We start from the raw sequence: 15885 nt of genomic DNA, 5'->3' as shown, positions 1-15885 counted from the left end.
TCTCTCTCTCTCTCTCTCTCTCCTTCTCTCTGCCTCTTCCCCACTTACACACACATTCTCTCTCTCTTTCAAATAAAAAGAGTCGGTCACTTAACCGACTGAGGCACCCCCCAAATTCTTGTTCATATATAGGTATTTTAGTTTTGAAGGAACCATTAAGACTGCTTGAGGATGACACGAAATGTCATACAGTTTCTTATTTTCAGTTACTCTCTCTTCTGTGCTCCAGTAGCACGTCTGTGCTCTTTAATGACTCTGGAGTACATTGTAATTCTGTCTCTGGAACTCAGTTCCAACCTGGAATAGTTATGACTTGAGGGCAGGCCCGTGTCTTGTTTACCAGTGCCCCTATAATGCTGTGGCTGGGATATGGTAGATGTGCAATAAATGTTGTCGGGCAAACCAATGAATGGACAAATAGGCTGAGTAAAGTGTGGTGGGTGGAAACCATGGCAGACAAATTTTACCTCTCACGCTGACAGGTGCAGTGTCTCGGTCCACTGCCCTGCGTGCATGGCAAGGGGAGGAGAGGGAAATGCAGGCAAATGCTGTGGCGCTCGGCCTTTCCGGGGCCCTATCTGTTCTGCCTGTGTAGTGGATGCCACCGGCCCCATACCTCTCATCACCTTCACAGGCCAGTTTCTCAAGAGTTTTGATCTTCCCTGCCTCAATGTTCTTACTGTCCAGTCATTCCTCAGTCTCAAGGACTCTGACTTCTACCCTCACTAGTCCACTAAACCTGCTTGTCTCTGGGTCCCCGGTGACTCTACTGTTACCAAGTGCATGGATATTCCTGGTGTTCCTGGCTGTATTTGACATTGTTGACTACTTTTTCATTAAAAAAAAAAAAAAAAAAAAAAAAAAGCTCTTTCCTGGCCTTTGCAAGGCGCTCCCTCCTGGGTACTCTCTGCCTTTCTTTCTCAGTCACTTGTGTGACTATCATTTCTTTCTTTATCCATGTTTATGGGTTAGGGTTCCTTAGGCTTCCGCCTCCGGTGCTCTTTGGTCTTCCTGATTCGTCTCAGTCTCTCTCTTGGCTTCAGTGAATATCTCTTTCTGCCGAAGGCTCCCTGATGTATACCTTAAACTCACAAGCTGAATCACGCCAGTTCTGCCTTTTCCATAATGTTCTTGTCTATCCGCCCCACTGGTGCTGTCCTGGATCTAGAATTTCCCCACTAGTCTTGCTGCCCTCAACCTATTTTCATAAGAGCAACCTGAGTGATCTTTCTGAAATATAAAGCTAAGTATGCCACTCACGCTTAAAACCTCCACTGCCTCCAGGATAAAGCCACAGTCCCTCCCTGGTCTCCACAGCTCTCTGTGACCCGACCCCCTCCCCTCCTCCAGCCTCTTATCTTGCCATTGTCCCCTCTCTCACTTGGTCCTGGCCTTCTCTGCCACTGGAAGCTATCTCGAAATCCCAACTGTGCTAAATTCTTTCTGGTTCCTGATCTTCACTTGGAAATTTCTCCTTTGCCTCTCTTCCACCTCACCTCCCCCCTCAGCTAGTAATCTCACTTACAGATGCCTCTCCCTTCAGGAAGCCACAAGGCCCTCCCGTGTGTGCCCACCATGCTCCGTACCTGCTCTCTCGTAGCATCTCCACGTTGATGTGGAACTCCTTACTAGTGTCCCTCTTCTGGACTTTAAGCTCAGTGGCAAGGGGAACCATATTTGCCTCGTGTCCACTATATTGGAGGGCATGCCTCAGGACTGGCTGAAAAGTCAAGTCTTTTGGGGAAGCTTCTGTACTAGGAAATTCTTGTTCTAATAGATTTTAGTTATTTATAAACTGTGTTTGCTAAGTAATTATTTTGTTTCCTACTTTAATTAAGAAAATTATGGGGCGCCTGGGTGGCGCAGTCGGTTAAGCCAGGTCTTCAGCCAGGTCACGATCTCGCGGTCCGTGAGTTCGAGCCCCGCGTCGGGCTCTGGGCTGATGGCTCAGAGCCTGGAGCCTGTTTCCGATTCTGTGTCTCCCTCTCTCTCTGCCCCTCCCCCGTTCATGCTCTGTCTCTCTCTGTCCCAAAAATAAATAAACGTTGAGAAAAAAATTAAAAAAAAAAAAGAAAATTATAGAATGCCTAACATGAACTAACTTATCTTAGGCTAAAGTGAAAAAGTTGACACTTTGGTTAGGCTTGTAGCCTTATCTTGGGGAAACGTATGATTTCTCTTAACGTTTTTTGAAGTATTAGGAATAAATTAAGGATTCCTTTTACCATCTTTGACAATACCTAGGGGCCCAGGTACCCTTGACTATAAACCATATGGCTCAATATCTTCAGCATAAAGTAATTGTGGTGGAAAGAGCTAGATTTGTAGTCTCATACACATTTTTCAAGTACTCACTCTCTTAGCCACTGTGATGCTCAGTTTTACTCAGCTGCAACATAGAGTTAATATCTTCTTCATGGAATTGGTATACATTAAATTTAAAAGATAATCTAAACGACGTGCCTGATACAGTGCCTCGCATATAGTCCATGTTCAGCAAAAAGTAGGCATTATTATAATAATGAGACAACCAGTGTAGAAAAGGTTAAGTGAGTTGCCAAGAAGCTGAGCTTTGCCAAGTAGAGAACTTAGAAAATAAAAGGTTTCTCATTCTGATCCAGGATTTTCGCTATGTAATCCTGCTGCCATTCAGAGAAAGGGGCACTGGTGAAAACAGTTAAATGTATTAATGGTGGGAAGGTTTGGCCCATTTCTCTTTCCTTTGTAGGGATTCCATTGAGCAATGAAGGGATGCATTTTCTTTTCTTTTTTAATTTTCTTAATGTTTACTTATTTTTGAGAGAGGGAGACAGAGTGTGAGTGGGGGAGGGGCAGAAAAAGAGGAAGACACAGAATCTGAAGCAGGCTGTAGGCTCTGAGCTGTAAGCATAGAGCCTGATGCTGGGCTCGAACTCACGAACTGTGAGATCATGACCTGAGCCGAAATCAGATGCTCAACCAACTGAGCCACGCAGGTGCCCCAGGATACTTTTTCAAACAGAGACAGGTTGGCAGCTGGGACTGACTTGCATGAGGACCCAAGCCTCAGCCCTGACGGATGAACCTGGGCCTGAGGCAAAGTTGCAGAATATGCCCGTGTCACTCACATGTCCCTCCTACTTCATTGTCAAGACAGCAGTTTAAGCCAGGAGCACCATATAAATGTACACATAATTTTAGTCATTTCAGTTCTTTCAGGGAGAGAATATTTTATCTGCTGAGTTCCTTGAATGAGACATTTACTTAGAACAAACAAGATGTGTCACAGGCTCTCCTGGATGTCCCTGAACAATTGAGCTACCAACCCTCTCTCTCTCTCTATCTATTTAAAAGATTTCATTTGCATAGGAGCTTTGAGGTTTAGTTGTGGTTATTTTTTTCTGGCTTTCTTTTTATACCTACAGGAGGCAGTTGGTAGGAGGTAGCCGAGTGGCCACCTAAGGCAGAGATGAGAAAGAAGACGGCAGGGTGGGTGTGGGAGACATGGTGGGTGTGACCCTGACTAGTCCCAGGCTGTGACATACTAGACAAGGGTTCCAGGGACAGCTGTGCCCGAGCTGTGCTGCTTCTGAGCTTGTTGCGCTCAGTTGCATCCAAGGGGACTCTGTCCATTTCTGTACAGAATACTGTCCCTAACACGGCAGGGGCACGCCCAGCAGGGCAGTGTTCTTCTTGCTGTTGATTTCACCAGCAGTCGCCAGCTGAGAGGGAGTAGACTCATGAAGAAACAAGAGCAGAACTTGACCCTAACCACATTTGGGAAACACCTAGAAATAACTGTTCCATTTCTTGGGGTGGGGAAAGGAGCGCTGACATCCTGTTGGTGAGAGATAATGAGTCAGCAAAGTGTGGGGCATTCGTGCTTATGTGACTTCTACGTACCCACAAGAAGACGTTTGGGATGATAAAGTATGAAATGCAGGTAGCATCATTTATTACAAGAGCGGGTCTCATACGCGGCGCTTCCATGCCTGTGGATCACTGGCTGATGAAGAATAATGAGGGGCCAAACAGATTCGGCCCACCAGAAGCCAGCGATCACATGTTCATGGCTTATTGCTGATTTCAACTGTTGCTTATTTCGGACTGTTATCAAAATTTGGTCACTTTGCTGTACTGGCAGTTGGTGCGGCACTTGATAAGTGGAATAGATACATTTAAAAAGGGATTGCCCCGTGGTCAATGACTAATAAGAAAATAATAAGGTTAGACTCATTGAATGGGAGAAAATAGGACAAATTTTTTTTTACGAAGTATGCAAAAAGACAAAGTGGATAACTGAAAGAATACAACTTGCCTGATAAGGAACCCATTATCTTGAGGAGCCTCTGATAGCATGGTGAAATTAACGCTCATCAAGAACTTATAAGGTGCCAGGCCCTCTTTCCTGCTTACCACAATCCTTTGAGGATAAATTATATAATTATCCCCATTTTACAGATGAAAAACAGCACTAAGAAGACAGGTGGCTTGTCCTAGGTCGCATGTCCAGATAACAGAAAAGCCAGGATTTGAACTTGCACTTTCTAGTTTCATAAGCCATGCTCTTAACGACTACTCTATCTAATTTTCCAGAAGTCCCATAAACAGAACAAAAAAAAAAAAAAAGAAAAAGTAGAAGAATTAATGGCATTAAATTGAAGAAAAAAAAAATGATCATAAAACCAAGATCTGAAAAAAGTCATTTCTAACATCAGTTAATTATGTTAAATTATAATGTCCTTTCCTTGCCCTTTTTCCCTTTAATATATAAACCAAAGATAATGACACCAGATTTAGTAAGCAAATTGCAGCTTAAAATTGTGTTATTAAATCACTTGAAAAAATAAACTTTATATATGAAAATGTAGTATTGACATAAACTTCAAAAACCGGCCAACCCATTATTTTTGTCACCAGTTTATCCATATGAGGAGAGCTAGTCTTCTTTCCAACTGTCCTAATGGTTCATTATGATTCAAAAAAAATTGTATTTTATCTACCAGACTGAATTATACGTGTGTATTCCCTTTTGCATATTGCCCTGGCATAAATAGAGAATTTTAAAGTAGTTAATTTCTTATTTTTCAGATCTATAGGCTTGTTATTCTTTTTAGAATAAAGAATATATTTCTATTACCTATTATGAGTAGCCTAAAACTTCTGGTACAGAAGTATGTGCCCCCCAATGTTTGCTATATGGAAGAATAGGGAAAGTACTCATCATTTCTCAATATTTTTGGATGGTTAGCCTCTGAATCTCCTAATTTTGGGTAAATTCCTATCTCCCAGGAATCTTGATGGAACAGAAACTAATGCCAGACATTGGCTTTCCCAGCCTCCCCTGCAGATGGGCTGTGGGGACATGACCCAAGATTCAGCAATCAGAGGCTCCTGTCCCCGGTCAGTCGATGACATACAAGGGGTAGATTAGAAGCAAACTCAGAGAAGCAAACTTCTCTGAGAGAAAAATGCAAGTTTGGCAGAACCCGTGTTGAAGGAAACATATTCCAAAATGTCTTATTTTTATGAAAGTACTTAAATGTTCAGTCACCTGAGCATAATCTGAACAACCTGGAAGGCCCCTAATGAAGTTGTGCACGTCATTCACGGTCCATTTCTGAATATCTTCATCCAAAGACAGATTTTCCCCAATTGTAACCAGTGGGTGCGCTCCTTTAAAAGTGGAAAGGAAATTATTTTGTGGTGTACAATTTCCAGGAAAAGGGGAAACTAAGAGCACGGTTTTATGTATAGTTACATTAATTTCCTTATATTCTATTACCACAGAGGGTCCCTTCATATCTATGTGCAAGCTCCTTAAACAATACTGAGAGATATTTTCTAAAAAATTTAGCAATCTCTTTTCTTTCCTTCTTCTAAAGGATCTTTAACGACAACATTATCGTAAATAAACAAAGACGTTCCATACTGCTTCATTTTCTCTCAGGTTCTAATAGACATGCCCTGTGGATTTCATTCACCAGATGAACACTGTCATGTTCTATGATATTCTATGAATTATCATGCTCTCTAGGTGACATGAGAATGTAGCCACATATTCATCGAAATGGCAAATTAACGCTTTGTAAGGGTAAGTCACCAACACAATTGGTTTGGTGACTAGATTACAACCACCTTCCCCAAATACCTGTGTTTTAAAATGTTTTTACCAAAAGCAGTTCTAGAAACTATTCAGTGTTTGTTTGGGAGGGTAGTATGTTAATGTTTTTAGGTAATAAGTTATCGTAACAGGAATGGGCACTGAAAGTTAATGCTTTTGTTTAACTGCCTATTGTTTTCTGCACTTAAATACAGGGGAGATGGAATTCATACTTTTAAGGAAGAAGTCCCTCTATTTTGTATTGAAGAAATTAATAGCAAATTAAATTAAAAGTTTACTTTAAAATTCTGGTAGGTTTCCCCATCCTTCCTCATTCTTGCCTTCCTAGCTTTGGCTGGAAATTCTCTATACAGCAATATATAAATAGAGACAAGTTTCACTAATGTGGCTTATTGGAACAAACATAATAAAGGGACTTCAAGAAGACATAGTCCTAAATAGGATTAAGAAAAAGAAGAATAAAAGGAAACACGATGGGAATGGTACATTATGTAATAACTTAAGGACGTGGTGACCTGTGGCTCATTAGAATCTGCCATTGGCCCCTGACACCCACCTGGCAGAGATGGTCGAGGAAGTGGGGGACAAACCCCATTCTTTTCACCACAGGCTACAAAGCCTTGCTCTGAAGTCTTCTCCTTTGCACCATCCCAGGCCTTTGCTTCTAGGGGAGCACCATGAGCTCCCCAAGGTTTTTTATGGGTGGGCTCGAGCTCCCCACAGGTGTTGCCAAGAGCTGGCTTTTCATTGGTTTCCCTTGACTTCTGATTGTTGAGAGCTTCGGTTTCTGGTTCTTTTGCAAATTCATCCTCTTCGTAGGGAATCACATGAGTCTGGCCTAAGATTTTTTCTTCTCCTTGACTTTTAGAGCTCTCAATATCACTGTCTAGAACTTTCTGATTCCCAGCACCTCTCCTGAGACGACGACATTTCTGACCCCAGCTCTCTAGAAAATGTGGACCAGCTGCCACTAGCGTGGGGGTTCCCTGAAGGTTTCTCAGGGTGCTTCTGTGAAAATGCAGGTCACTGGCAGGGAGCATGCTCCTGCCATGGTAGTTGGCTGGGCCAGGAGGGATGCTGGAGCTATAGAGGAATGGTATCCCTGGTCCTGCTAGTCCCTTGGGATTCACTTTTTCTATTCTCCTTTGCTGGTAAAATGCATGCATTTCCATTTCCATCCTAAAAACAAAACAATATATTTGATACACCCCCCAAAAACTGCTAGAAATATGAACTTAATGGTTCTCTGTGTTCCTTGAGATGGAACCTCTGCTTTTCCCAGGTCTTCCCACTAGTTATCAGAAGTTTGTTGGGTGGAAACACGAATTCCCTTGAAAATCACCGGGAAGGAGAGTTTGGAATGAGACCTGAGGATGAAAGGTTTGGCCGAATCTCACAATGGAAGTCCAAGGCCTGTCTTTAAAGCATTAGCTCTAATAGATCTGGCAAATTTCGCAGGAATGGGAATAACATAGCACAGGGTAGTTTCTTGCCAGAAAGTAATCCTCGAAGAAATCAGTTCTGGAAAGAGTTTTCTAAACCCCAAAGTATAATCTTAGTGGGACTCAAGGAAGTCAACGCAAGTCTCAACTGTCACAAATCAGTGCAATTGGCAGGAGTTGTGGGGGAGGATTTGTTGGGGGTTTTGCTTAATTTATTTTGATTATTGGTTATCACCTGGACTCATTAGGGTTCAGTGATGGAAAACTGAGTCTGAGGCCTTCTTGTACCCCGGGGCCATGCCCTAGTCATTATTGCTGTCTTTTCTTTCTCCTAGTTGCTACAGCTGAAGTCCACTTTTGGGGCCACTGACATGGGGCTGCCTGGGCTCTGCTTGTAGAGTCCGAAGTGGGGTTGGCAAGCTTAGCTCCTATATTTGGGCAGAACTGAAGTCTTTTAAAACAGAAGTGCAAATATGAATTTCAGGGGACTCACAACTAGGCATTTTAATTATGAGACATTATTAAACTCTTAAGATCTACAGACATAGATTCACTATGTAATTTCTAATCTTACTTTTATCTGTAACTAACTTAAATATATGTTTGTATATATTTCTTTCTGTAATATTCCTGAAGTGCTTTTTGTATGTAATCAGGTATCTGTCTATCTATCTATCTATCTATCTAATATGTATATAATTAGAGTTTGTATATGTATACAACACAAAATACAAATATAATGAATGCATATAAAAAGTATCTCTATATCTATCTATTATCTATCTATCTATCTATCCATCTAAAACCAATGAACACGTGAATAGAAAATAAATAAAAAACAACACCATTATGTTACCTGGCAGTATGCTGCCTTTGAATCATTTCATTCCTTCTTGCCATTGCCTTTATGGATTCAGGTGGTAAAATGCCCCAACCTTAAAAAAGAAAACCACCATCCCACCCCACAGACAAATTAACAATGTCCATTTAAAGATAACAAAAATAAAATACAATGATTTAAAAGAACATCCACCCACCAGTAGAGCACAGTGTTGGAAACAATATCAGATAATTGCTGTTCAGCATCTTAGAGTTACTTTGGTGATGGAATGATAAAACACTAGATAATTTTATTTTTCTTTAAGTATGGGTCTCATGATTGGTGACATTTTCCTGCCATACTTGAAAAGGAAAAAAAAAATGAAATGAACTGTGGATCTCTTTGTTTCTAGCTTTTGAAGCAAAAACTGATAATTTTTCTTTTCTTTTCTTTTGCTGCAAGAGAAATCAGTTGACCTTAAAAAAAAAAAGTAACTAAGTGCTTCTTGTGCACCAAAACCCCTGGAAATAAATGCAAGATTTCATGGATAAGATATAAAGCTCTCTATGTGGTGTGTCTGAGGAAGATACTTTTTGCAAAATGCCTTCAATGAAGTTGGTAGAAATTACATTCTTTGTGTCAATCTTCTGAAGTGTCTTGAAATAACAGCAGCATTACGGAATTCAAGGCTCTATTCTTGCCTGGTAACTTTATGCTCTATTGATTTTTTTTTCTTTCTCTGTACTCCTAATGCACTTAAAGTCTATACCGATGCTTTTTAAACCATCTATGGTAAAGCAGTATTTTTTTTTCTTTTAAAATTTCCGCCTATCATAGGCCAAAACATTTTTAAAAATATAATAAAACAGGCTGGGTGGCTCAGTTGGTTGAGCGACCAACTTCGGCTCAGGTCATGATCTCACGGTTTGTGAGTTCCAGCCCCACCCTGGGCTCTGTGCTGACAGCTGGGAGCCTGGAGCCTGCTTCAGATTCTGGGTTTCCCTCTCTCTCTGCCCCTCCCCTGCTCATGCTCTGTCTCTCTCTGTCTCAGAAATAAACATAAAAAAATTTTTTTAAAAAAATACAATAAAACAAACTTTTATAAAATTGAAATGAAAACAAGGACAAATACAAGTGTAATGTAAAACATGATCAGATTAATAGACATAGAATTACCCTGTCAAATTGCTGCAAAAGTTTATCTATTTATGCATTTATTTGCACAACCTCTTCATAGACCAGCACAGGTCCACAGAGAATTCTTCAACAATAATAGACATACAAATTGTACTTGTTTTATGTAGTTTTACATGTGAAAATCTGTTCTCCCTAACACAGGGGTCAGTATCATGAGAGAATTTCTTCTTGCACATGCTTTGTACTAAGTTAGAAGAGCTCATTAACTCCTATTAATAACCCATCTTAAAATAAATAATGCTATATCTTTTTTAAGGGAGATTATTTGTCATTTGTAAAATTCAGAGATTGGATGAGATGACCTCTAAAATCCTCCTAATGCTAACGCTTTATATTTTTTATAATTCAGTGGGGGGTCAAAATATTCTTCTCTAGAGAGCCAGCATGGGTGAAACTATCAACCCATGAGGTACTGACTGCAAAAGAATGCTGAGAAATTTCTCATGAGAAGTCCAGTTTAGAGGGCACAATTTTAATTACCTGGATTTTAGGGCCCTCTGAAATCTGGAATCCCCAAACCTATTCCAAGTTTCTTTCTCTTTCCTAAATAGATGACATCAAACTTAGTGCTAGTCCAGCTGTAATAACCTACTTTCTTCCTGATACCCAATTTTTTGAAATAGATTTGTGTCTTGGTTTCTATTTTGCTAACTTAGTAGCTCAGTTTCTATAGAACTGAGGCCCTAGTTTTCCGTTGCTTACTCTCCTACACATCAGCCTTGAGGCAGGAGACCTGACCTCTGTCCCTGAGACGGGTGGTGAATTTGCTTGCTTGTATCCAAACATTGGCAGCTTCCAGATTCTTTATCACTAAGATGGGCTCTGAGTCAGCAATGCAACTATTTCACTGGTCTATTTATGTGTTGCCTGTAACCATGGGCTATAGATTTACTGGGTTCTTGACGCCAGATGGGGTTTTCATCCAGGATTAGCCTTTGGGACAACCTTTTTGGTCCTTGGAACACTCTAGTGGGTGTGTCCAGTTTCAGTCAGGCCCTGGCTTCTACGCCCTATCCCCTTGCACTGGATCCATGCACAACATGCTCAGATCCAGGCAGACTGGTGTCTTCACTGGCCCTGGCACCAATCATATTTTTTCTTGTGCCAGGCTTTTCACTCCTACTTGTTCTTATCTATTGAGAGTTGTTGGAATTGGAGAGCAGGGACAAACAGAAACTCATGAATACAGTTTTGGGGGATAAGATACATCAGTTTGATCTTCTATATGATGAGGAATTTCTCTCTTCTTAGTCTCTCTTGAGCCCCCACCAGTTATGTTTTCATTGATAGCCCTCTACTGAAACTGCTCTTATCAAGATCACCAATGAGCTCCACTCAGCTAAATCTAATCATATATTCTTAGTTTTCGTCTACTTCATCTATGAGAGGCATACTTGACCCAGATGCTCACTCTCTCCTTAAAACTTCGTCCCTTGCCTTCAAGGCCACCAGGCTTTCCTGGGTCTCCTCCCACCACACTGTTTTCTCCTGTTTCTCCCTTGTTTGATCCTTCTCATCTTTTGGATCTTGTTGGTATGTCCTAGATATCATCCGTTTAACCTCTATCAACACTCACTCTAAAGATGATCTCATTTAGTCTCATCTATGCTGATGACTTCCAAAATTGTATCTCCAAGCTGTCTCCAGAAGTCCTCTCTTCACTTTAGCTGCCTTCCTGACATCTCCCACTGATTATCTGTTAGGTACCTCAAACGTAACAGGAGCAAAACAGAGCCCATAACATCTCTCCCACCCCAAGAACTCTGTTCCTCTCACACTCTTCCTCAACGGTGAATAGCAACTCTACCTCTCCTATTGTTCAGACCAAAATTTTTGCTATCCTCCTTAAGACCTCTCTCTCACACAGCTCATATCTAAACTGTGAGAAAATCTGTTATTTCTACCTTCAAAATAATTACAGAATCCAACTACATGTTACTATGCAACTGTCACCACCCAGAGCCAACCCATCATAATCTTTTGGCTCTTCTGATAGCCCATTAACTCCCATCAGTTTATCTTCAGAGCTTTGATCCTATCAAGTTTGTCTCAAATACAGGAGCCAGAGCGATCCTGGTAAAATGTAAGTCAGACCATGTCGCTCCTTTGTGCAAACTCCTCAAAAGCTTCCCCTCCTACTTAGGATAAAAGGAAAGCCTCCACTTTGACCTATCAGGCCAGAGATAAACAGCCCCAAGCCCCCTTAACTCTCAGATCTCATCTCCTCATGACCCCTTTAGTTCCTCACGTGTAAGATAAGACAGAGATATTGCAACTTTTCATGTTATTCCTCAGTAAATTGGTGGTTGGAGGAGTTAAGCAACTTACACGTGGTCACTTAGTGGTGGAACCATGATTGAAACCTAGGTAGCAAGTGCAGAACTTACAAGCACACCTGCCACACAGCTTTGCCAAACTTAGCAGTAAATGCAATGGCACAATGGCAGAACTTAATGCAGCCATCCAGGTCACATTGGTTCCACAGACCATCTATTGCTCATACCTGAGTAGACATGATTGGATAGCACGTTCGGTATATTTGCATTTGGTAGAACAGAGGATCCAAATTGGGAAGGAACACAAAACTGTCTTGGGTCAGCAGGAGCTACAGTGGAAGACAATAAATCTCTAGGAAAAAAAGATATAAAATAGATACAATGAGGATGGAACAGTACAAATTTTCCATTGCATAGGCAGTGAGATTTTCTAATTGCCAGATGAGATTCTATCATCTCTTCCAAAAATAAGATGCAAAAATCCTGCAGCCTCTTGGTTTCAGCAGAAATGTGGTGAGAAACATCTACTAAGGAAGGATTGACCCAGCTGACAACACAACAGAAACATCAAGAAAAAAAAAAAGTTTTAGAAATGTCTGGAAAAAATCTAATCAAATTAATACTGCTCTCTGATTTCCCATGACCAACATACTATTCTGACCACATTCTTTTCTCATGTAATGGACACACTTTGCCTTGGGTTTTGCCATCTGGGATCAGTGTTTGACTATGTGGTGGGCAGTTTGTTTGTTTTGCCAAACTTCAGTGGTCTCGAGAAGTCAAAATTTATTGTTCACACTCCACAACAACAATAATAATGGACATTACTTTCCTCTCAGAATGTCAAAATATTCTAAAGAGGGGAAAATAAGAAACTACCAGTTGGGGCGCCTGGGTGGCGCAGTCGGTTAAGCGTCCGACTTCAGCCAGGTCACGATCTCGCGGTCCGTGAGTTCGAGCCCCGCGTCAGGCTCTGGGCTGATGGCTCGGAGCCTGGAGCCTGTTTCCGATTCTGTGTCTCCCTCTCTCTCTGCCCCTCCCCCGTTCATGCTCTGTCTCTCTCTGTCCCAAAAATAAATAAAAAACGTTGAAAAAAAAATTAAAAAAAAAAAAAAAAAAGAAACTACCAGAGTGTACAACCTAAGTACTGATAATGTCACTTTTATTGAAAGAAAAAAATTGTTCTATCATGAGAAAACCAGGGTACTCAACTGTTATGGAGTGAGTTGTGTTCCTCCCAAATTCATAGGTTAAAGTCCAAACTCCCACTGTGACTATATTTGTAGATAGGGCCTTTCATGGGGTACGTAAGGTTAAATGTGGCCATAACAGCGGAGCCCTGATCCGATAGGACAGGTGTCCTTAGAAGAAGAAGAGGAAGAGGAAGCAGGAGTGCATGCGCAGAGAAAAGTGCCAGGTGAGGGCACAGCAAGAAGGCGACTGTCTGCAAGCCAAGGACAGAGGCCTCATCACAAATCAACTCTGCCGACACCGTGATCTATGGCTTTTCAGACTCCAGAAGTAGGAGAAATAAAATTCTGTCGCTGAATCCATGCAGTCTGTGGTATTTTGTTAGGGCAGTCCTTGCAGATTACATCAATGTTTATACCTGTATGATGCCTGTCCCATAGTAAGTGCTTGTTAGCTATGTGTGGAGTGTGTCTGTCAAGCAGGCCCCAGATGGGAGGTGATGGGAAGTGTGTTGAACGTGTGGCCAGCAGAGCATCTTGATATGCATTTGTGCGCCACAGTTCATGGAAGTGACACTAGACAAGAAAACAAAACTGGAGTCACCATCATTTGAAACATTAATGGTCACCCATTTTCTCCTTCGAACAGAATAGTATATTGGAAAGAAATACCGATCCACCGTTGGAGGTTCAAATGATGAAGGAACCAGTGGCATCCTCTGCTGCCCTGGTGCCGTCAGTAAAGGATTCATGGCCATCGTTGGATTTATCATCAATATCTCTCGCCACTGATGGAGTTCTAAAAAGAATCAGATAAATATATAAACAAAAAACTACATTTTTAGTGAACTATTTGAATTTTTCTTGAACACAACGAACACCTTTTGTATTTCCCCAACATCTGGGGAGACCAGCTATACCACACTTTCAGTTACACAAAACCCCCTTCACTGTGAGCTCCCTGACCCAACTGCAGACCTCAGTGATTTTTAGCTTGTCCTTGGAATTCGTTGATGAGTTCACAGGAAATACCACACCATATTACAAGCAATAATAAAATTAAACCAGCCTTACAAGATTCCAGAAATACCAACCTCCTTTCTTACAACTTACTTTGATTTTTATATTTCCAGGGGTACGAATGTGTCTATTTCCCATATGTTCAATCTTTAGAAAAATCTTCCTTTTTAATTGTTAAGATTAAAATAGAAAAGGGGAAAATCATAGTGGCTAAAAATACATCTAGTTAAAGTAGATATAGACTAGGACTGTGTTTAATTAGAACAAGTGAGCAAGTTGTATCCAAATATACATAAACACAGGATGCATAACTTTATCTGAAGAACCTAATGACCAGAAATAGGGACTGTTGTTAAAAGGATAATATTTTGGTTTACATCTTCCTGTTAATTATTCATGTCTTTTGAGTAATTTTAAATATTAAATACTAGTCAAGCAGGTCATTGTCGCTTTTCCTTCATCCTCCACTGTCACTTCAAAAAATTCAAGATACTTACAAGTATGGTTTTAAAATATTTTATTTTATTTATTTTGAGAGAGAAAACAAGAGTGTGCGTGCATGCACGCATTAGTGGGGGAGTGGCGGAGAGAGAGAGAGAGAGAAAGAATCCCTGAAGTGGGGGCTTCACCCTACAAACTGTGAGATCATTACCTGAGCCAAAATCAAGAGTCAGATGCTTAACTGCCTGAACCACCCAGGCTCCCAGATACCTACAACTGTGTTTTTTAAAAAAGGAAACTTGGGGCGCCTGGGTGGCGCAGTCGGTTGAGCGTCCGACCTCAGCCAGGTCACGATCTCACGGTCCCTGAGTTCGAGCCCCGCGTCGGGCTCTGGGCTGATGGCTCGGAGCCTGGAGCCTGTTTCCGATTCTGTGTCTCCCTCTCTCTCTGCCCCTCCCCCGTTCATGCTCTGTCTCCCTCTGTCCCAAAAAATAAAATAAAAAACGTTGAAAAAAAAAATTTTTTTTTAAAAATAATAATAAAATAAAAAAGGAAACTAGGGGGGACCCCTGGGTGGCTCAGTCAGTTAAGTGTCTGACTTCAGTTCAGGTCATGATCTTGCGGTTGGTGAGTTCAAGCCCCACATCAGGGTCCACATTGACAGTGCAGAGCCTGCTTGGGATTCTCTCTCTCTTCCTCTCTCTCTACCCCTCCTCTACTTGTGCACACTTTCTCTCAAAATAAAGAAATAAACTTGAAAAATTAGGAAATTGGGAAGAAAATGTTCTGCTTTTCAAAGTAGTGATCTTCATTTTTTCCTTTCTTGTATATTTGATTTGATTGTTAAAACAGTTAATACACTCATATAGACCAAAAACTAAAAATATAATGGTATTTAAATAAACAATCCCTTTTTTAGCTTCTTTTTAAGACTGAAACCTAATGATCATAGTCCATAGTTCACCTAACATTGGCTTTTGCCATTCATATATTTAAAAAATGTCTTTATGTTGACTTCTTTTCACTGGGTTTCTGTGAGGTCAGTATAGTTTCCTCTCTGATAGTGACCTCAGAGAGTCTATGACTAGTCAGGATTAAAATAAAAATATTTGCCAGGTAACTGCCAGCCACGGTGAGAATGCCAACAAAGAACAAAGGTTGGGTATATGTCAGACATGGGCTTGCAATTCTGGCAAGGACACTGTCGTGCCTTGAAATCCCAGGTCCTCCATGTGCAATCTGGCGCACAGCCCCCTTCCTCCCCTTAGTCCATTACACAACAGACCAATGTGGGACACAACTGGGTGTTATTGAACTTTCATTTGTGTCATAAAATGACTGTCTTTGGCAGAAGTTTGAACTTACCCACGAATGAGATAGCACCTTTTTTTTTTTT

At 41.1% G+C, this 15885-nt stretch overlaps 1 protein-coding gene across 2 annotated transcripts in view; it reads right to left on the bottom strand.

The window, feature by feature from the left end:
* The window catches only part of SAMD7 (sterile alpha motif domain containing 7), a 27459-nt gene that overhangs the window by 4749 nt on the left and 6825 nt on the right, over positions 1-15885 (bottom strand). The window contains exons 2-7 of one of the 2 annotated variants that reach the window (XM_040480710.1): positions 15855-15872; positions 13701-13827; positions 12066-12190; positions 8402-8480; positions 6660-7282; positions 5534-5655 (exon numbers count right to left, since the gene is read on the bottom strand). In XM_040480710.1, the coding sequence (XP_040336644.1) occupies positions 5534-5655; positions 6660-7282; positions 8402-8480; positions 12066-12190; positions 13701-13801 (1050 nt within the window). In that variant the 5' untranslated portion in view covers positions 13802-13827; positions 15855-15872. The remainder of the gene's footprint in view (positions 1-5533; positions 5656-6659; positions 7283-8401; positions 8481-12065; positions 12191-13700; positions 13828-15854; positions 15873-15885) is intronic. The other variant, XM_040480709.1, reaches the window with a different exon arrangement.

Source organism: Herpailurus yagouaroundi, unplaced genomic scaffold (genome assembly GCF_014898765.1).
Source record: "Herpailurus yagouaroundi ecotype Mexico unplaced genomic scaffold, PumYag 159, whole genome shotgun sequence".
NCBI classification, from domain to species: Eukaryota; Metazoa; Chordata; class Mammalia; order Carnivora; family Felidae; genus Herpailurus; species Herpailurus yagouaroundi.
Note: the sequence above shows the minus strand (reverse complement) of the source record. Positions and strands in the feature narration are given on the sequence as shown.